At 46.7% G+C, this 22515-nt stretch overlaps 1 protein-coding gene across 7 annotated transcripts; it reads left to right on the top strand.

Annotated features, from left to right (window-relative positions):
* Positions 1-1666: 1666 nt before the first annotated feature.
* Positions 1667-22109, top strand: LOC111605174. 7 transcript variants are annotated; one of them, XM_023323563.2, is made up of 9 exons: positions 1671-1950; positions 2456-2581; positions 4713-4847; positions 8783-9783; positions 9849-11329; positions 15947-17918; positions 18355-18590; positions 18672-18920; positions 19297-22109. In XM_023323563.2, the coding sequence occupies exons 2-9, from the start codon at positions 2494-2496 to the stop codon at positions 21860-21862; spliced, it is 7728 nt and encodes a 2575-aa protein (XP_023179331.2). In that variant the 5' UTR covers positions 1671-1950; positions 2456-2493; the 3' UTR covers positions 21863-22109. The 7 variants fall into 7 exon arrangements, 5 of the variants coding, with proteins under 5 accessions (XP_023179331.2, XP_023179332.2, XP_023179334.2 ...); XM_023323564.2 differs by lacking the exon at positions 4713-4847; XM_023323566.2 differs by lacking the exon at positions 18672-18920.
* The last annotated feature ends 406 nt before the right edge of the window (positions 22110-22515 follow it).

Below are 22515 nucleotides of genomic sequence, written 5' to 3'. Positions count from 1 at the left end.
ACGCAGCGATAAACAAAAACAGCGCTATGGGCTCCTGTAATGGGAATTAAAAAAGTAAAATACCCAGACAGACCCATCAAATCAGTCCTGTTGTTGCCGCTCGTACGCGCGGAGCGTGTCCTTGAGTGTAAAAGGATTTTGATTGCTTTCGAATCCAAAAATATACATATGTACATTTGTTATTAGTGCGGCTCTCTCAATATCTCTCTGTTTGTGTCTTAAATGTGGATGCAAGCTGAAGCTGCTGCGTCCTGGAGTGCTACACAATCAATAAGTGAGCAAATGCGTATTTGATGGAATATGCATAAGACCATTTTGTACAATTCGGCAGGGCAAATCGATAAATGCCTCTTTAAGAGCTTGTAGCGTAATGGAATGTAATGAACACACGTGTGTGTGCGCTTCGATTAACGCTCTGACCATCCGCACCCCAACCATTGCATGCCACTGAGCTGCTCCACTACTATATCCTGTCAATCAACTCTACTTGGAAGCAGTTTGTATTGTAGGTACCTCTCCTACTCCCACTACACCTCTGCTCGCTAACAATGACTCTGTGTATGTGTGTGTGTGTTTTTTTTTTTACTATTTTCGTGTGTCACGTTCCATCGACAGGAACTATTGTTATCCAAACGTTGTTGTTGTTAATGTTGTAGTTATTGTTGTTGTTGTTGTTGTTAAGCACGCTTTTGTATTTGTTGCCATGTTGCTGTAATTACGACCTTACCGCCCACTCATACAATCATGCACACGCACCCATCAAAGGTCAAATATCAATGTTCGCATCTCGATTTATGATAAGCAGCCGGATTGCTGCTATATACTTAATGTTCGATTAATTCTAGTTTTAATGACTTTTCGGGCCAAGCACAAGTTTACATAAAATGCATTTAGAACTTGGGAGGGCCCCACGGGGCGTATGCTTGATATGCGTGCCGTATGCCTAATCAGCGCTTAATTATGTAGGCAAGCCTAGGCAGTCGGCAGGCTGGCAGCTAGTGCACTTTAGCAGACACTTAAATGCCGGCTAGCTATAAACAGATCACATCTCACTGTCAGTGCCGTGTTGCTGCATTCTTAAGATGCTTCGTCGTTGGCGCGCTGCTTAATGCCAAGTGGAATGAACTTGATGAGCAGCAGCCAGAATATAAAACTTGCCCTGCCTGCTGCCAGTGCCACTTGAGCGCATACAAAGGGCATTTGATGAGGCAGGCAATTGAACTTTGCAGCTGCTCCTCGGGTGGCCAGAAAACATGTCTGACATGCAAAACATGCAATGCTCAGAACTTGAACTTGTCGAGCAGTGGCATCATAATCAGCAACTAAATAAGAAACTTTTGATGAACTTTTGTTCTGCGAAACATGGCGTAGGGCAGCAGCGGAGACAATGCCTGCTGTTTGTATATATATGTATATAATTAAGCTCTATGTGATAAGCCAATGCAATTGCTCTCCAAAAAAAATAAAACTGCGAAATGCGCACACAAAATAAAAGGCAATTATATAGACGGACTAGCGAAACTATATATATATATGGGTATATATATGTATGTAAGTATGTTTGTCCAACGAGCGTGTGACCCAGCAAGAGTGACAGTCCAAAAAGTAAAAGCTCTCGTTGCCAGTGTGTCGCCCATTCAGCCAGCCAGCCAGCCAGCCATTTAGCCATTAGTCGCGCTCGGCACGGCAAACGATCGACGACAATCGACGACGGCAGATAGCTAACGACAACGCATGGACGCGACGGTTTACCGTGCGCGATTTTCATTCAATTTTCAACTCAATCGAGTTCTAAATACTCTGCAGCAGCAGCAACAACAAATACAACAAAACGAAAAACCTTAAAGCAAACGACACCGGGTGCCACGCCGAAGGCCGGTTTCCAAAAATAGTTGACGAGCAGCAGCGGCAGCGACAACAATTGCCTGATAAAATTATACACCCAAAAAAGTTAGTTAACGAATAATAAAAAATAATGCTAAAACACGCTTTAATTATAAAACAAAGTTACAAAAAGCATAAAAACAAAATTGAAACATAAAAAGTTTTTTGATGAAAAGAAAAAATCTTTTGCCGAAACGAAAGTAAAAAAGTGCCACAAGTGTTTATTTGCCAGTGTGTGTGAATGTGTGAGTGTGACAAAAATTAAATCACCGCATTAAAAATAACTTGAGAAAATCTTAATTTTCAATATATATATACATATATATACAGCTATATATATATATATTTGTACATATATTTATTCTGCGCCAAGTAATCAAAGCGACAAAAAACGCGGCGGGTGTGCGAGTGTCTCTGTGTGTGTGTGTGTGTGTTAGCTTGCCAAATGTCACTTGTGGCCACTGTGCGTCATTCAGTGCATATGTATGTGTGTGACTATAAAATATATATATTAATTATATAAAAAAGATATATAAAAATATATATTAATTTGCGCGCGTGTATTTTGTAGCTGAAGTAAAAACCGAGTCAAGCGAGTCAGGCCACAAAATGGAATCGAACAGCAGCGGCAAGCGCAGCAAAAAAGGACGCAAAGCGCGCCACACAGCATCCACACAACATCATCCGTGGGACGAAGGTAGGCAGCGCGCCCGACTTGGTACCAACTTGAATGATTAGCTGGCAAACGTTGCGTATACGCCGCATGGTCGACAGCCTTCAGTTCTCTGTAACTGCGAGTAATGTTGCCTCGACTGAATCTTTCGCCTTTATATATATATAGCACATTACTTATTCTGTGGTTGCCACGCCCGCTTCTCGTCGTCGCCCTAATACTCAGCTGTGCTCAATTTGAACAGCTGCCAAAATATGTCCGTCGCGAGTTGGCGCCGCAAATGCAGCGCATCATCTCAATATTCGCTTTCATTTCTCAACCAAATCTAACGGGAACTGTAAATCATCTTTAACTACAATTTGTATGTAAGCGCTGCAACAAAGTGGCTTATTGTTTTTACAACTGAAGCGAACAGATCTTTTGTTGTGGAACAAGCGAGATTGTTGAAAGCTCTTTCACGATTTTATTTATAGAAATCAAATGTTTTTTTTTTTACTATTTGACATGACTAAATGGTTGAATTATATATATAATAGTTATCTCTAGCTGTCGAGCAGGTAGAACAGGGAACAAATCAAAACTTTGGTTTGGTTTAGCTTTGAAAGTTTAGAAGATATGGAAAATAGTTGAAATTCCTTTATATAGAAGCTTGCAGTTAAGGCAGCAAAAAAACTAATAATATATGACTTGCCACGCCCCCAATTAATATATTTACAATAAGAGTATGTTTAAATATAGTCTGTGATTCACTGAGCTGAGATTCTTTTAATATTTACAGATGAAAGTTAAAGAATTTGTTGCTTAGTTTTTTCTCAGTTTCAATATTCAGCTGAGTTTCCACAAATTCAATTTTTATTATAAAAATAAAATACAATTTCTAAACTTTTAGTTCTTTTATTATTCCATTCATTATTCTTTAGCTGCGCAACAGCATTTCTCTTTATCAGTTCTAAACAGTTAGAGCCATAATAATTTATCTTTTTAGCTGCCATATTTTAAAGTTATCGTTGGCCCATGAATACGATTTGCCTTTCAGGTTTTTTCCTCAGGCAGACTTTGAGCTGGCAGCTGGCAGCTGGCAGCTGGTTCATCGGCACTGCACCCAGGGGCGTGTTTCACGCTGTGTGAACTAACAAACGGGTTTTTCTCACTATTTGCCGTTACATCAATCAAAATTCAAATGAGCTAGAGAAAAGAAACAGAAACAGAAGACGAAGAAGCAGCAGAAGCTGTATTATATAGCTGGGCCTGAGCTAAACGAAAGTGAAATGCAGCTGCCACAATCAAGTGGATGCCACAAGCTAGCTGCACTGATAAAAAAACATTTCCCATTTCAATTTAAGCACTTGAACAGCAGAGATTCATGCTGATTGCCACTTGACTAGAGAGATAAGAAGTCAGCTGTTTATATATACATATATATTATGTGCATGACTTAACTGGACTCGGTCCAAGTTCAAGTCATGCTGCAATGCCGCATTGCACACTGGGAGTGAGGCACGTAGACCAAACCATTAGCAGCTGGGCATATGATCAGTTCAGTCTTATCTTATCTCCTGACTGTTTGTATATACACATAGCTCTTGTTCCGATAAGCTTTGTCTGGCAGTACAATTCAAATTTTATGATTGCACAATTTTTTTTTTTTGTTTTATTTTTTTTGGTATTTATGACAGTGGGAAAGTCGCGCAGAACTGTGTGACAAGGTTCGAAAGGCTTTAAGCCAGGCAAAACATATGACAAATTAGCTAGAAATAAATATATATATTTTTCAATTATATAAAAGACCTTCGACTAGAACTTCATTATCAACAAAAGTCACATATATATATATATATTTATATATATTTTGTCCGCTTCTTCGAATATCTTATTACTTATGTGAAGAGGCTAATTCAGCGCTAACAAAATGTGCTAAAATGAACGAACCAACGCAATGCTACTAATCAATCATGTTCTTCACTGATTAGCATGCTCTCATACTCGACTTGGATGAGTCAGTGTCGCCACCATTTGGCTGAGATGCCGAGCAACAAGTGGAGGAAGCTAAAGTTAAACTACGTCTAATGGAAATTTGATTGATTTGCAATTAGCAGCAGTCGCATCACATGAGTTCAGGCTAAAATTCTAATCACAAGCGTTGACCTAATTGCAGGCGGCACAACACCAGCAGCAGCAGCAGCAGCAACATCTGTGGCAACAGCAGCCACATCTGCAGCAACAATAAATCGCATTGCGTGCACTGGCACCGCGTTGACACGTTTTCTGGTTTGCATGGCACCTGTACTTGGTAATACTCTACCTTTCTTTTTGGTCCATGTCTGTTCTCATTCATGAAGCTGCGACTTCCAGCCAGCCATCAACAAGAGCATTAAGAAACATTTGTATTTGTGCCTCGTCTTGTCATTGAATGCATTATATTCAGTTAAATATCCGTTCCAATACATGCATATATATCTATAGATATATTTGTATACACATATCATTTATTTATACACATTCAGCGTGTGTTTTTGTCTTGTAGCAAAAAAAAAAAACACTCTTTTGCCTAGTCTTCATCTACATATGTGCGGCATACGGAGCGTATACGTTATATATTTATTTTGTATATTTATTTTGTTTTTTTGTATGTGCTTGTTTGATTTTTGATTCTATTACGTCTTGTTCTCTGCTCCCACGTCAAGTCTCGCTCTCTGTTTTTGCCGTTGTCGTCTGTCAACTGTCGTCGCGTGTTGCTCTTCTTATTGTAAGTTTTTTTTCAGCTGCTTTGGAGGCAATCGTCAAATATGACGTAAAGGAAAATTATTTAAGTATGCGTGCGTGTGTGTGTGTGTGTTGCCCTGAACTATATTTATAGGTATATAAATTTAAAATGCCAACAAGTCCAGTCAAGGTCATTGTTTACTCAAATATTCGCTTTAAGTATGCATGCCCAAGCTGAACCGAAAAGCATTTATTAAAATGCACTTCAAGCTGATTTGAGCCAAGAAACAATCAAGAATAATTGCAATAATTAGGGTGTCTAAGCACAGCGACACAGCATTTGCAGCCGTTTGCAATGTGTGTCAGATTTATTTTCAAACAACAAGTCGCTGGCTCGCAACATAGCGCATACGCAATGTGTGCCAGACGAAATAGTTGACTTCTGGCAACAACTGTTGGCTATGGCTTATAAATTACATATAATTAATATTGGGCATCCTGTTTGGAAGTCTTTCTGCTTTACGCTTAAATGATTCTATATATAACTATAGAGAAAACTAGCTAAGGGCGACCTTGGCTATTGGTTTGATCCGCAATGCCTCACAGTGCAAATTTCGTTCAGCTTGGCCTGGTTTATGCGTCTGTGTGTGTATAGATGGAAAGAGGTTGCACATACGCTCTTCAGCGAGAGCAGCTACACGTTAATGACAACGTCAAACGTGAAAAGTCGTCGCTGTCGTTGTTTTGCTTTGCGTAGTATTCCAAGCGCGATTAAACGTCGAACATGTGAAGCTCGAGAGACGCCTCTCAATTTTATTATTTACAACTTTTTTGTTATCGTTTTTTTTTATTTTTATACCTTAATTTACAATTATTTATTAAACTTGATTATGGTTTACATCTTTCTAAGCGTCGCTGGCTATTACGGTGAGTTAAACGGCATATAAATGACGCCCGCCCGCCCGGCTTCCAATCGATTCGCGTGCTTTGTTATGCAATGCGAAAAAGTTCAGCGAACGTCAAATTAATCAAATAAGTGGACAAACTGTAATCGTGTGGCGTTTTCATACTATTTTTGTTTTCGTGTAATTGAAGTGCGAGTGCGCCTATATTTAGCTCTAGCTTTAGCTTCAGCTTGAGCTATTAAACGCACGTGTTACGCATACGCCACGTTGAGCGTCGAGAGCAGCCCTTGAACTTGCCAGCAACGACTCGGAAGCAGCAGCAAATTTGTCAATTTTCATTTACGGCAACTGGATTATGTATTTCTTCTTATGGGAATAGCAAAGGCCTACACTATATACATGTGTGTCTAGCGACCATGCAAGCCAAGCATGTCAGTTACGCTCGAATTGTGTTGGAAACTCACACAGATATCAGATATAGATACATGTATAGACTTTGACATAAGTACAGCAGAGGTTGGCTAAGTGGGAAACGTAAGATTGTAAATTTAAAATGTTTATATTTAGCGCTCAAGTCAGCTTCGAAATGATATCACAGCGCTCCCTTTAGATTTTAGACGTGAGTCGTGAGCAGTGGGTACACAGCTTTGCATAATATTTCTAATATATCTGGGGGAACATCATGTTGAGCCAATCAGCCAGGCAAAAACAAATTAATTACTCACTCTCTACGTCATTGTGGCACACATACATATATAATTCTAGACATATATATGTACACTTATGTCCATGTACAAATCTGAGCGCCCCCATTCATCGAGAGAGAGGGCAAAAGCAAAACAAACAAAAAACTGAAAGGCGTAACGAAACAATTTAACAATTTAACAATTTCATTTTTGTGGCTCTGTAATAATTTTTTCGCAATTACGTTAGACGTCAGCTGAAAACATGTGTACCCAACGGCTACAGCTAAAAGTCTATATAGCTGGGATATAATATATGTCTGTACTATCGTATATTTGGGCAAAAAACAAACAAGCACGTCTATTGTATGTTGGCCATAAAATGTAGTCAGACGACTCATCAATGAAAATTAGGCACATCAAATGTTTGATGCATGCTGAGCAGTTGGATAGAAACAATTGGGTAGCTTAATCAGAGAGGCAAATATGTTTGGGACTAAATATTAGCTATGCTTAATATAGATGTGCTAAATCAAAGCTATGATAAAGCAAGATATTAAAAAATTGGTTTTGGTTTAAATTAAATAGTTTTCCTTTATGCTTTAAATATTTTTTTAAAAATTTTATAGTATTTGAAAATTGATTAAAATTGAAATTTAAATAAAAAATAGAGTCTGTAGAAGACTTTTATGAAGCGAGCAAAAATTTAATAAAAATAAATTAAATATTATTTGCAAGTAATAAAAAATAAATGTTTTATAGAAATATATTCAAAGAAAAAAAAAATAAAATAAAACATAAAAATTAAAATGAATAATACTCACAATTAGAATAAATCTAAATTAAATAAAAAAAAAATTAAAGGGTAAAATTTTGAGAGTCAATGCCTACATATTGGAGCCCAGTATTACAGGGTATATAGTATAAAATAGTGTGTGTTTTATAGCTAGTTGGCTTTGCTGCTGCTACTAGTTGCGCTGCGCTCTTAGTGTTTTATGGAGCACAGCTAAATTAGGTGTAATTTGTGTGTGCTTAAAAAGTAAACTGAAATTTGTTTACGAGTTGAACTCGTTGCCGATTTTCCAGTTTGTGTCTGCAGCAAGTTCTTTAACGCGGCCAAAAGCAAAACAAAACAAATCGCAGCACCAGCACCACAGCCAGCCACAAAAAGCCAAATTCGAATTGAGCACAAACGGCAAGCGCGAAGGCAAAGAGCACGCAGCCAGCCAGGCAAAATACCAAAAAAAAGAAAAAAACAACGAAGAAAAACTAAAACAATTTCAATTTCAAAAGCAAATTTTTGTCTGTTTAGTATTGTATTTTAAAACCAAGCAATTGTTGAGAGTATGAAAATCTGTTCAGTTCAGTTGGCTGCCAGGTTGGGTTGGCGTCTCTCTGCTGCTTTGCGCTCGATGCCAGTTGGCCCCGGACAATTTCAGTGCACGGCTCGCGACGCTGCAAAACAATTCGAGGATAGTGCAAAAAATAATTAAGAAAAATTATACTCAAACTATAATTAACTATATATCAAATCGAACAGTTTTACGTACCAGTAAAATTTTGTATAAACGAAAACGAATCGAAAAAGAAACGAAATTTTTGAACTGAAAAGTGCAAACCATTTTTGGTAAATATTTAGCAAGGAATTCTACGGATTTCGTAATTGCAACATTTTCAAATACATTGTTGCTCTCGCAAATGTCTCTCGCACACTCTCTCTCTGTCTTTCTCTCTCTCCTTCTCCTTGTCTCTGTCTTGGTATTTGTGTATGCACAATTCTCGCTGTCTTATGTAATTGTCGATTGTTGCGAATTGTTGTTGTCGTCTCAAAGAAAAACAAATACGTACGCATTATTTTTAGCACCTGTGAAACGGCTGTGCATTCGTTTGTAAGTAAATAAGTCTCTGATTATGTTTGTGCTGACCTCTTGCAGTGTCGCTACCTGGCGCTGGAACTGGCCCGAGTGAGCAGCCAACCATTTTGCTGATCAACGGCATCAGCGACGACGCTCAGCTGCAAGAGAAACAGAAACAGAAACAGAGCAAGGCGGAACTGAAGCTAGCCCTTGAGAATAACAACGAACCGGTTGGCGGTTTCAGTCAGCCCACACAAGTGCCCACTACGCCGGGCGGTTCGCATTTGCTGGACTTTGAATCTCATCTGATCGAGGACGTGAACGCAGAGCAGAGCGGCGTTGGCATCAACGAATTGCCGCCCATCGAGCAGGAGCTGCAGAAGGGCACATCGAAGATCGACGCTGACGGAGCCTCACATGTGTTTGAGGTGGAGCCAGCGGGCGCCAAGACAAAGCAGCCAATAGAAACTCTCGCACCGTCGCATCAAATTGCCGAGGTAGACGAGACGGCAACGGCAACAGCAGCTGCAGCAACGGAAGCATCGGAAGTATCGGAGGCAGTGCGTCAGACTGCCGAGCAGCTGGTAAATGATATCGAACGCGAGCTAATTGAGAGCTTCAGCAAAGATGTAGCACAGGCCAAGGCGGAGCAGGAAAAGCAGCTCAAATCAGAGCTAACCGCAGTGAATTCGCTGTCACAGCAGGTGGATGCCCAACTGAATGAGCTGACCAGCATACTCAAGACCAAGCTACAGCCAAAGATTGTCTTGGACCAAACTGGAGCGGAGGAACGAAACTCAACGAAAATCGCTGCCAACGAGCTGAAGCTTGTCGAAGTGCCAACACCCAAATCCGAGGCAGAGGAACAGCAACGCAAGGAGTTCATCGATTCTCTGCCACAAATCGAACAGGATCGCCTGGGCACTCACACGGATGCGGAGGCCAAGCGTCTGTCCGCCGACTGCAAGCGAGAGTATTACCAATCGCTCAAGAAGTATCTGTTGCAGAACAGCCAAGACAAGCCACCTGTGCCGCTTCAAACCTATCGCTGGGAGGATCTCCGGCGAGCTAGAGAGCGGGTAAGTCTGGAACGCCGAAGGGCTAACATTTCCTTGTATACGTATCTAATGATTTCGACTTACAGGGCGGCTATCCTTGGACACATCTCTACAAGCGTCCCTTGGGACCCGACGAGGAGCCGGAGATTGTTTTGCTACTGCGCAAGTCGCAGGAGCTGCGCTTCAAGTCCGAATCACCCAAGTCGCTGAAGAAGGTGCGCTACGACGAGCAGGTATTGGTTAAGGAAACAGAGCGCTACATACAGGATCTGTCGGAAGACGAGGTCGTAGGCCACACAGACGACGACGACAGCAGCGAGGAGTCAGAAGATTCCGACGATTCAGAGCGCGAGACCCACAACGAGGACACACTTAGTGAGTGCATTTCGTGTGTCTCCGATTCGGTGCTCGCAGTTGGAGGTCACGCGAGACCAAGGAAAACGAATCGATTGGCGCAAATACGTGACATCATCAAGCGCAGGCGCAGCGGACGCACTCAGGCCGACGCTCAGTCGCTGCCCGGCAGCTCGGCCAACCCTAGCAGACAGGGAAGTCTGCACGAACTAGCGCCACCACCCGGATCGTTAGTTCCGAATACAGACAAGCCACCCAAGAAGCAGCAGAAGCCCAAGAAAAGCTTCGACATTATGAAGAAGCTCAAGAGCTTGGCGGAGCGCCAAAAGAAGCGCTTGAATATCAAGCGCATCACGCTCAAGAAGGACGAGAAAATTGTCCTCGGTGAGCAGCAAAAGATTATGAAGCTAAAAGCCTCACCAAAGTCGACCCGCGGCGAGATACCGCACTTCATAGAGAAGCAGGACTCAGATGATATTCTCGAGCTGGTGGAGTACGATGAATCACCCTGCAGAAAGAGAACCAAAGAGGAGGAGCTGCAGGATGAGCTGCCCAGCACTAGTGCAGCTAGCGTCCCACAGCCGGATGAGATCATTGAGCTGCCCGTGGAGCAGACCAAGACTGAAGCGCCAGCTCTGGAAGTCAGCGAGCCAGCACCAGAAGCTATTGAGGAGCCCATCGAGCTGGAGGCGGAGACGCCACCTAAGAAAACGCCACGTCTGCGTCGCGAGCACGTTTACGAGGAGATTGGCCAGGCTGAGTCACAGCTGCCGCTGGAACAGCCCTTCGTGGAGCTCGATACTCTTAAGAAATCGCTAACGCGTCAAGATAATCTGGCTGCAGATGACATTGAGGCAGCTAAGCCTGTGCCCCTAGATCGCATGGGCAGCAGCGAGGAGGATCAGGTGGCCGTGGCTGCTGCTGAGAGATCTGTGGGTCTTCTAGCGCCAATCTCATCGATAGACTCCACGTCCTCGGACGAAGAGCGTGCGCGACTCGCACAGCTGTCGCCCGTAGTTGAGGAGAGCGATGAGCCCTCGGAGATTAGCGAATTGCGACCCGTACTGAAGAAGGAAGCCTCGCCGGCGCCATCGGACAAGAAGGTGACCTTCTCCCACGTCGAAGATGAGGCCGAACCGCACCGTGAGGACATCGAACTGCCCGAAGACGTGCTGGAAGCGGCCACAACGGCGGCCAAATTAAAGAGCGATAGGTAAGTGCGGGGCTTGGGCTTTAATTATCCACTATTCTCTGCACGACACTAACACAGAGCACAACACAACGACGTCTTGCAGAAAATCTAACATAATTGACTTGCTTATGAAATTGTTACTAACCCTCTTGCCGGGAGTCGATGGCGACGGCCTGCGACGTCGCCTGCAGAGTCTCCGGTTCAGGCAACACAAGCCCTACTACCGCGACTACCACTACACAGACCACATCGACACAGACAACACCTCCACCTCCACGTCCACCCCCACTCACAGAACCAGGCGATTGAGGCTAAGCAACACTTGGACGCTCTGCTGCTGCTGCAGCAGCAGTGGGGCAACCAAGAATTATTGGTAATGGGTAGCTTTGGAGACGGCTCTTAACTCTTAACATGATATAGACCCAAGGTAAGAACTGAGAGGAAATTTGTAAGCGTCTAAAATGGGCTCATATGTGTTGTCCCCCCTTGGTGTTGGTAAATCTCAGAAATCATGGCTGAACAGCAACTTATGCAACTAGTTCAATAGAACAAATTTATTTTAAGACGAACTAATGAGTGGTGAACTGTGGAACTAGTTTAAAGACCAAAAATATGTTTGAATTGCAATGTTTAGTCACGGAACTAGTTCAAAAAGGTTTTGCTGAACTGTAGAACTAGTTTAAATAATAACAAAATTGCATTGGTGAAATAATCATGGAACTAGATCATTCGAATCATGCAACAAGTCAGTGAATTTATGCGGAACTAGTTCATAAAAGCAGTCCAGCTTAAAATCGAACAATAATGGAATCAATGGAATATATGAACTAAGTGCGAAACTAGTTCATTTATATGTGTATGGAACTAGTTCATCAACACTTTTAATTTATAAGCAAGAACAAAATCTATACAGCATTGACTGATGAACTAATCGCGGAACTAGTTCATAGTTGTAGTTCCAGTATAATCTATATATTCACTTGCAACTGTAACTATTTCAATGAACGCTGCTGTGACATGAACTTACAATAAAACACGAACAACTTAAACGCTTTAAAGGTCAACGAATGACAAGAAGATTTCCGGCAGGCAGCGTCGACGCATTGCTCAAAATAGAACCACTAAGTGCAGGCCAACAAATTGTTACTCCTGCTGCTCGGCCACATCCCAATTATGAGCAAGCAGCGCAGTCTGCGTCGCAGTCGCTGTGGCAGTGGACGTCGCAATGGGGATTTCAAACGAGGAAATTAAAGGCAACTACAAATTCAGTTCATGCTGCCCATTGGCTATGTATGCGTAGCCATGTATATATATATGCATATATATATATATATATATATATATATATATGTGTGTGTGTGCTTTTTGCTAATTTTAAAGAACAACATATTCAAAAACGAAAATTTCGTAAAATTTTTTGTGTCGCGCAAAATGAAAAGCTTTCAGTCCTGGCCGAAAATCGCAACGATGTAGACGCTCGATTCGAACGTGGCGCAGTGCGATCAAAAAAGAACCAAATCTAGACCAACGAGTTGAAACATATATATCTCGAGACGGATTCGTAACCGAGCTAAAGCTTGAACAACATAAAAGACATACGTGCTGGAAGCGCCAGTCGGGATAAGGCTTGAGCAGTAGAAAAAGCTCTTGTTGCCACAAAATTTTCGATAGTGCAAAAAATTGAAGAAAAAGCAAAAGCTGAAAATCGAAAGAAAATTATAAATTCAATGTCCAAAGGCGACGGCGGCGGCTGCTTTGGTGATGCTTAAAAATAGACAACGACCACGAACCACAAAACGACAACGAAACTAAGACGAACAAAAGCGAAAATAACAACGGCAACAACAACAACAACATTAGCAACTACATCTAGCGGATTACGGACCAGGGCCAAGTAAATAGGCAAAGCTGCAGCGACAGCTGCTCAGCTGTTCAGCTCATCTCAGCTACATCGCTCACCTCATCTGCTGAACGATGCTCAATTCGAGACGCTCCGCCTCGGTGGGCGCTCTGCCCGCTGAGAAGAAGCATTTCGTGTCACGCGTGGAGAGTGCCAGCGGCGCCTCGTTGGATGTCCGCTGCGCCTGTCAGTTCTTTCAGTGCGATTCGCTGCTGCCGGAGCGCGTGAATCCCGTCGATTCGCGGCCTGGCTCAAGGCAGGGCCAGCACAGCGATGACCACTTTCATTTGCAGCCGGATGATTTGTCCATGCACAGCTTTGAGGTGATTAGCCATGCGGATGTGGCGCCCTCGGTGGATCTGAGCTTCATGGAACGCTATCCGGAGCTGGAGCAAACAGCTCGTTCGCGTGGCCTGGTCGTGCGCAGCATCTCGGATGCCACGGATCCAGATATGCCGGGCAGTCAGGGTGCTCTGGTCGCGGGCCGGCGGCGTCAGCTGTCTATGGGCGGATTTTCCTCGGGTAGCGTTGGGCGCTTCGGCGACACCGTGTCCATGCGCAGCGGCACCTCCTTGCGTCGCATCTCAGCGGGCAATTCCAAGACGGACCTCTACTGCGCCGATATTAACATACCCACCTCCATGGGACGTACAGTGGCTGGAGGTCAGCGCTCGGCCAGCGCCAGTCGACGAACCTCCAATGCGGATCTGTTTCAGGCCAGCATCGTGCCGGGTTCACTGCAGCCGCCACAGTTGAATCTGATTGCCGCCACGCCCAGTCCAGGCATGTCAGACATCGCACCGCAGTTTTCATCACATCAATCCTCGCCAGCGCCGGGAGCTCACGACTTTCGCAATGCTAAGCCGCCTCTGTCTCCGGATTATATGCGTCCCAGCGCTGCCAATAAGGAGAATCTGTTGCCAGGCGCTACGCTACCACAGAACCGACCCATTGACGTTTCGCGCTTCGGCTGCGATGCAGTGCGTCCCTCGTTTTTGCTGGAATCAGACCTGAAGCAGCAGCAAAGTCCCTACCAGCCCACAGTCACGCCCATCGATCCGCTAGCCGAAACTGTGGCGGAGCTGGAGCGATCTGCTCAGGAGCATAATCTAGTGAATATCAGAGACAACATACAGACGCAGACCAGACGTCCGCCGTCCATTGCCAGCGAGCTGAGCGCCAAGCCGCTGCAGCTGAACGAGTTGACCCAAATTGAGATTGTAAACGATATACCCGTCGTGGACATTGATGCACTAGTGCGGGGGGAGGAGCTGAAGGCCGTGGAGCATCGCAGTCGCAGTCCCAGACCATCAAGGCGGCCCAAGTCGCCGCAGCCACCGCCAACGACCTCTGCTCCAGCTCCGGCCCAGATGGCCACGCTGCAGCTGCCTTCAAGCCGACCCACCAGTCCCACACAGCCAGCTGCCGCCGCACAGCTCAAGCGTCAACACACACCCGAGCGACAGCTCTCGCCGGAGCGTGCCACCAAATGGCAGCCCATGTCTAGCTCTCCAGCTGCTACAGTTGTGGGTGCCATTAACCTGCAGGCGGCCTCGCCTGAAGTAAAAAGTTCCTATGCCTCGCGTTTCAAGTCCATGTTCAGTTCAAAGCCTCAGGAGCAGCGGCAGAAATCGCCCACTCCTCAGCGCTCCCGCTCAGCCTCCCCGTTCGTGGACAGCTCCCAAGCGGTCGCACGGGAGAAGTCTCCCTCGCCCAGCAAGCTTACCTCCGTATTCTCCAAGAGCAAGCCCCAAGCCATGTCAATTGTCAGCAGCACGTCGAACGTGATGAAACGCCAAGATGCCGAGCCGCTATCCGTGCGAGTTACAGAGACATTCTCGCTGAAAGTGGACGAGATGGACCAGTATAGCACGCTTCCACCCAAGCCCTTGGCGCCACCTCCACATGCCCAGACTATGTACAGCAGCCGGGAGGACTTTGCCGCCTCGGAGCGGGCCTCTGTGGACGTCAGCGAGGCATTTGCGCCGGTCGTCGTCTCCTCTGTGCCGAGGGGCACCATCAGTAGCATTGGTGGTGCCAGTAGCATTGGTGGCGTCAGTTTCATGGCGGGCAATCGGAATCTTTATTCAAGCGAGATTGAGATGCCTGGCATGAGCTGGTCGCAGAGTGAGTCGGAGTTTCGGCACTCGAGCAGCAAGGATCCATCGATTGGCAGTCGTCCACTTATATCCGTGCCCATACATATTACGGGCAGTGGCAGCCAGGTATATAGGCCAGCGGCGCAGCGCTTTGGCTTGCAGAGCAGCAAGCTATCAGTTAGGGAGCCGCGCACACAGTCGCACGATCACCGTGGCCGGTTAGCCGGGTCCCATGAGCAGCTCTATGGGTCGCCGGCTCGCATGACAAAGACGGTTAGTTTCAATTTTGATGAGCGTAGATCGCGTCTAACGGAATTTGAGTCCGATTCGCCCCTAACCCAAAAGCAAAAAGATCACATCGACTTCCTCGACCGGACCTATTTCTCTCGGTAAGCAACAGCTACCCCACTGTCGGCTTAGACCACAATCCGAAACCCCTCCAGACACACACAACCACCCAGAAATTCCCAAAACCAGCTATGAGAACAGGGTGACGGCTTATCTAATCTTCGCTTGCAACAAACAGCAAACAACAAACAACAAACAACAAACAGAACAACATCTATGTGTCGATTGTCATCCCTATGAAACTAGTTGACTAATCTGTTCCATATTTTCCCCCGTTCTTTCCTCTTGCAGTGATCATGAATATGAGCCCGTGGGCGTGTCGCCGGCGCGAGAGATTGAAGTTTTGCCAGCAGCTACGCCGGCGCCCGCCCTAAACGGCAGCAGCCTCCAGATACCCATGGATGTTGACATTGAACTGAGCTCAGCTGGAACTACGCCACGCACCGAATCTCGCACGGACTACGAGATACATACTAGTCAAGTGGATTCGAGCGCTTTAGAGGAGCTGCCACTGCAGCCGGAGAATCGCAAGAAGAGTTTCATGGCATCCGCCCAAGATCGCACGCGCAAGATGCAGGATGGTCTACGCAACCAGGCGGGCAAGTTGCGCACTAAGCTGCGCACACAGCCCAAGCCGAAACCCGTTTCGGGCAGTCCCAAGGCCAAGGCCAAGGAGCGCAGACGATTTGCGTCTGAGTTCTCTAAGATTAAAATGCCCGAAATCAAGCGGCCCGACATGTCCAAGCTGAAGGAGATCAAGCGACCGGAGTTCACCAAGTTTAACAAGCCGGATATGTCCAAGTTTAAGTTGCCCGAGAAATTCTCCACGCTCAAGCTGCGACGCAGCAAGAGCTTTAAGGAAAATGAGTCCGAGTTGCCCACCGAGTCCACGGAGTCGCCAGCCACAACGGCTGACGCGCCGCCTGCGCCTGCAAAGAAGAAGTTCGAATTCAACTTCGGCACCTATCCACGCGCCTTTCGCAAGAAGAAGCCCGCCGATGAGACGCCACCACCCATGGAATCCTCGCTGGGCACGGACCGCCTTAGCGTCAGTGTTATACCCAGCACCGAGACACAGCCGTCGCAGACCTCCACAAGCTCGCCGCAGGGCGATCGTGGACCAGGTCCGGTTCGCTCCCGTTGGGCAGATAAATTCTCCGATGTGAGTTATAACGACAGCGAGGGCTCACGCTACAGACGCTATGGCAGCGAGTTAGAGAGCTTTGACAGGGAATCCTCGCTGGAGCGACGCATGAAGGAGGATTTGGAGGGCGATACGGCTAGCGAGGCGCAGCCACAGCCCGAAATGGGCATCCTTGGGGCCGTCACGGACAGCAAACAGTTTGCCGAGTTTGATGAGGAGAATCGTGCCATACACGAGATCTCCAGCCAGCGGACCAGAGAGTTCAAGCGCCGACCTATGGTGCATCAGGACTCGGACCTGCGGTCCGAGGATAGTCACGATGCGGAGGGCTGGACAGAGAAGGATATACAAAAGAACAAGCTGCTGCGCAAGGCAGAAATGGATGCCGAGGCCAGCTACTACAAATACCATGAGATGCAGGATGCCCAGTCGACTGCCAGCTCCGGCAAGAAGGTCGTCATGGAGCAGATCGACGATGACGAGTTCTTTTTGCGCAAACGCGGCATCTCCGAGGACAACATCCAGCTGCGTCAATACATAAGCGATGCCATACGTGAGGGCTACGATCCGCCCAATGCATTGCAGCACGTAGGCCACTCTGCACAGCAGCAGGAGCGAGCGAGGACCGAGGATTACGGCGATTACGATGTACCGCCGCCTAAGCCGCGTCGTCTGCATCGCCATTACCGCCCCGATTTCGACGACTCGCAGGAGTTCCAGCGCAGCGACTATGGCGACGATCTGTCCATGTCACAAAATGGCAGCGACTTCCTGCCCAAGCGTCCGTTGCGCAAGGCACGCAGTCGCAGCAAATACTCCATGGAGGGCAGCCAGGACATACCGATGGCCGATGGCGGCAGCAGCATACAGTACTTCGACGACGACGAGGATTACCTTAGACCGCCCATGCGCGAACAGGCCACTGAATCGGAGCAGGCTCTAAACAATCTCAACTATGCTGGCCAGGAGCAGCCAACTCAACAGACTCGTCCAGAGGCACCCAGACGGCAAAAGAAACGCACACGCGACGATGGATCTGTGGAGAAGGACGCGGATTCGTTTATCAATGGCTTTGGTGGTAGATCAGTATCGAACACCTTTTTGCAGCCACACGAAGATGTGAGTACAAAATGCTTGATGTGCCACAACTGAGCAAAAAACCCAATTATGGATTGTTTCGCTGATATACACACATAATTCTCTATATTTTATTTATATTTACACATTGTGCATAGATCGACTATGTGGTGCATTAGTAAGGAAGTCCTTGCTCTTTAGGAAGTTTTCTTAAGATACGATCCAATGATTTTATAGAATTCAAATTAAATTTGAAACTTTCAACAAATGATCTCTATATAATATAGATAATCCCATAGCTATTTGGCATGCCTTCTGCTAAAATTAGATGAATTCTAATTTGAGTTGTGCCTCTTGTAAAACATTCTAGGGCACATGCTTATAATATATGTTCTGTCAGTAAAATGGATCAATGCCAATAAATTTATAGTTGAAGCTTCTATGTGCTATGCTGACATACACCTTTGTCGTTTGCCAGGTAATTGTTTATCGCACTGAGCACGAATATCAGCATCACATACCGCTAGCCACGCCCGACACCTTTACGGACGGCACCTCGGCGCGCACTCAGCGCTCCGAGGATGAGCGCACCTCGCGTGGCGCCGAATCGTTGATCCTGGATGTGCACACCAAGCCGGAGCTGCTCAATAAAGATGCAGCGCCCAGAATTGAAAGCGAGGAGAAGTTCGTCATCGACATGCTGGAGAGCGATGGGTGAGTAACGGGGTCGCATCAGGTCTCAGCTGGCCAAATTGTTGCTTAGGTGTGCGCTCTCTGCTTCCCTCCACTATCTAGCTATGCCGTGGTGCGCAAGGAACCAGTGCCAAAGCCGACGCCCCCAGCGCGTCGCAAGAAGTTCGCGCGCTCGCCCGGCGAACGTTTTGCCACCCTGCCGAGCATACGTGGCTCGCGCGGCTCTCCGCCACCGGCCCGGCCGCCACCGCCGCAGCAGTATATACCCAGTGAGGACTCGCCATTGCCGCCGCGACGCCGATCGGCTGCCAGCCTGGAGGAGCTGACCAGCGGCCTGCTGCTCAAGTCAAAGTAAGAACAGCTGCTGCGACGCTTGCATTGAATTTTTTCTTGATTTCTGACTTTTTGCGACCTTTTTTTAAATTGTCTCGAATGCATTTTTGTTAAGTTTTGTTTTTGTTGTTAAGTTATTAGCCTTAAGCGCCGTAAGCTAAGACCCAGATTTACTGCTAATTAATACTACTCAAGCCAAGATATACCTTATAAACAGACGCGCCTACACACCCACACACTTACACACAAATAAAACCTGAACATAAAACACGAAACGCACTCACACGAGTTTGCCCAGCTTTTATTTGCCAAATCCTCGTGTTTCGTTTGCCGCTTGCTTTCACCCGAGTCCGAGACCAAGCGTTTCTAATGCTCCTTAAACCCTATTCCCTAGCTACGCGACCTTGCCGTCCGTACAGCCGGCTCGGGAGCAACAGCAGCCGCAACTGTTGGAGGAGGAGGATGATTACGAAGAGCCGGGTGCACTTCTGCGACCCGAATCCCCACGTTCGAATCTGCAGTCCGGCGAGGTCATCAACAAAATGAAGTTCCGACCACTGCCACCACCGCCACGCCCACCGCGCGAAAAGCGCTCAACGAGGGGCGGCAGCGCATTGGAGTACGAGGACAGCGAGCGCGTGGCCAGCTCCTCCACGGCCGATAGCACCGAGCAGGGTGAATTCGAGGTGGAGGTGTCCACACAAACGGATCCATTGCCAGATGATTTTGTGTGCGAAGAGTTTGAGATTACGGAGGATATGAAAATCATAGAGCCACGCCGCTCTCTAGGTGGCAAGACTACGCTGGAGGATTTGCTGCGCAGCACACATGCCCAGGAGCCGGACGAGGTGGATGGCGGACAAGTGCTCACCGAGGATGAGCAGCTAGCCAAGGGATTGCAACGTTTCCGAGATGCCAATCAACGCAGTTTGTCAGAACGCTCACGTGCATCTTCACAAGCGGATCGCTCCAAGTCTCTGAGTCGTCCACAGACGCCTTCCTCAGCAGTAATCATAGAGCGACGCGTGCCCACACCCAGCATCGAAGGCGATGGCACGGTGCAGGCGTCTCTGATTGTGCGACCCATCAGCGCTGCAGATCTAGAGGATGAGGAGCTGCGCCGCGAGGAGGAGGAGCTGAGGCGTGAAGGACTGCTCTCCGATAGCTCGGTACAAAGCAAATCTGACGTGGAAACAGCCGGTGAGGAGGATGATCATGGCGAGGCAGTTCTTAGCGATTATGCAGCCAGCTCAGCCGATTTGGATGCAGCTGTGGAGCAGCTACAGCAGGCGCAGCTCGAGAGTGATTACGACAGCAAGCTGGAGGATGATGAAGTGGAGCGTACGCTACGAGAGAGTGAGTATGATGAAGAGGATGAGGAGAAGTACTCGGACCACTTCGACGAGGAAGAAGGTTCCCAACAGAAAGGGGAAACCACAGACCAGGAACTGGACGAAGCCCTCGAAAAGGAGCTGCAAGAGGAAATGGAAAAGATGCTGGCAGTGTACAGACAAGCTGAGATTGCAGAGTCAAGAGCAAAGGCACTCGCCGACGAGCAACCCACATCCGAAGAGGAGCATGTGCTCTCAGAAGAAGAGCGTATATTATCTGATACAGAACAGGTGCTATCCGAGGTCGAAGCAGCAGCATCGGAAGTTGAAACTGTATTATCCGAAGCAGAACAAACGCTATCCGAAGTGGAGCCTGAGGAACACTCTCAAGTCGAACAAATAACAGTGGAAGAAGCACCCGTTAGGAAAACCATTGCACATGAGCCCACTGAAGCAGAAGTCGATGCCAAATTCGTAGCCACCTTACCCACCGAACCTGCTACCGACTACAGGCAAGAGCTGCCAGTGGAGGAAGCGGAGCCAGTGGCAATGCCCTTGCCGCCACCACGTCGTAAATCCACGACACTAGTTGAGCCGACGGCTACTTCAATATTGACTATTGCCGAGCAGGTGGTGCGCGAGTTGACGCCCATTCAGGCGTTGCAGTCCTCGCCACCAATACAGCTGCCCAGCCATATGCAGGAGCTGGAGGTGGACCGCCTGCGTGTGCATGCGCTGCAAGCTGGACAGATTCAAGTGTCGCAGCTGCATGGCGGTCAGGTAAGCGCCGATGAGCTGGCTTGCAAATCGGGCCAGCTGGTGGTGCAGAACATAAATCTGCCACCAGGTTTCATTGATGACATTGTGGAGCGCGTCAAGGAGCAGCGTCCATTGTTGCTGACCAGCGAAACACAGACGAGCCGTCAGCCCAGCAGTGAACCCGCCGCTAGCGACGTGGAGCCACCCACCAAGCCGCCACGCCAAGGCAAGGTTAACGAGTCAACGACTGCAACCACCCAGAGCAATCTTGATGAGCAGACTCAAACTGAAGCTGCCATGCTTCCATTGTCACCACCACCAGCTGTGTATCCCAGCGTCGAGTATTTGCAATCACTGGCTCCATTGGCCTTCTACAATTTGCAACGCAGTGCTGAAGCGGAGCAGGCAGAGGCAGCTGCTGCTTCTGGCAGCTCGGAGCGCAAGGCGCCGCACAAATGTCGACGTCGCCATGTTCCGGAACAGCAGCAAGAACGCGACTCCGATTCTGAGCTGGAGGAACAGCTAGTTGAGAGGCCTCGGTCTCGTTCGCGTTCGCGTCGCTCGCGCACGCGCAGCGCCACACAGACACTGGAGGACTTCGAAGATGACCAGCCCAAGACAGTGGTGCAGGCGGGCCGACAGTTCCTTTCTGTTTGCAGCTTAGAGCTGATTAACATAATCAATCATCTGACCCACTTTGTGCGTGGAGATGTTGAGCCAGTGCAACAGCCCAGAAATATATCTTCGCTGATGGTGCTCTTCATATTGATCACCTTTGCTGTGATCGTGTTTCTGCTGACGGGTCGCCAGGTGCACACACATCACTGGGATTACTTCAATCCGCCGGGCAACGAGGGCAGGCAAACGTGAAACCTAAAGAGCTCCCCAAATTTTGGACATTTTGTGGCTTGGACTTTGTATGCCAAATGATACTTGGGCAATTTTTGCATTTTGGAGCATGAAACGAATTTAGAAAGCGTCGGGCAAAACCCGAACGCTCGAAACCAAAGGCCTTAACATTAATGATATATACTACATACTAACACAAAATACTTTAGGAAGGATGCAAAGTGAGAGGCGTTGCCTGTGCTACTCTAGTCGCAGCTTAACAACTAATCAATCGAACAACAACAACAACAATCAGTCAATCAATCCCAATTCAACAAAAAACATACTGACTTATATAGAACATATAACTCATACTAACCGAAATACAAGAACAATATCAACTTTTTTACAATACTCCCAAAACAACAATAATAACAAGCGATCATGTATTAAATATGTACTTAAACTAAGTAAAAAATCATTTATTAGCTACCTGATATAATGGTGAGCTGTCCAGAATGGGGCTCAAGTTTGTTGGCGAACAGACAAAGTCTACTTATTTATGTTAATATTTAAATATTGTTCACTCATTTTTCTATTTTTTTGAATTGTTCAATACTTAAAGAATCGATTGTTGTTTTTTTAAATATATAAATTTTATTTAGACCCGAGTTAGGTATAATACATATATAAAT

This window comes from Drosophila hydei, unplaced genomic scaffold, assembly GCF_003285905.1.
Source record: "Drosophila hydei strain 15085-1641.00,03,60 unplaced genomic scaffold, DhydRS2 tig00008135-arrow-pilon, whole genome shotgun sequence".
Classification (NCBI taxonomy): Eukaryota; Metazoa; Arthropoda; class Insecta; order Diptera; family Drosophilidae; genus Drosophila; species Drosophila hydei.
The sequence above is the reverse complement of the archived record's forward strand: the minus strand, read 5'-3'. Positions and strand labels throughout refer to the sequence as shown.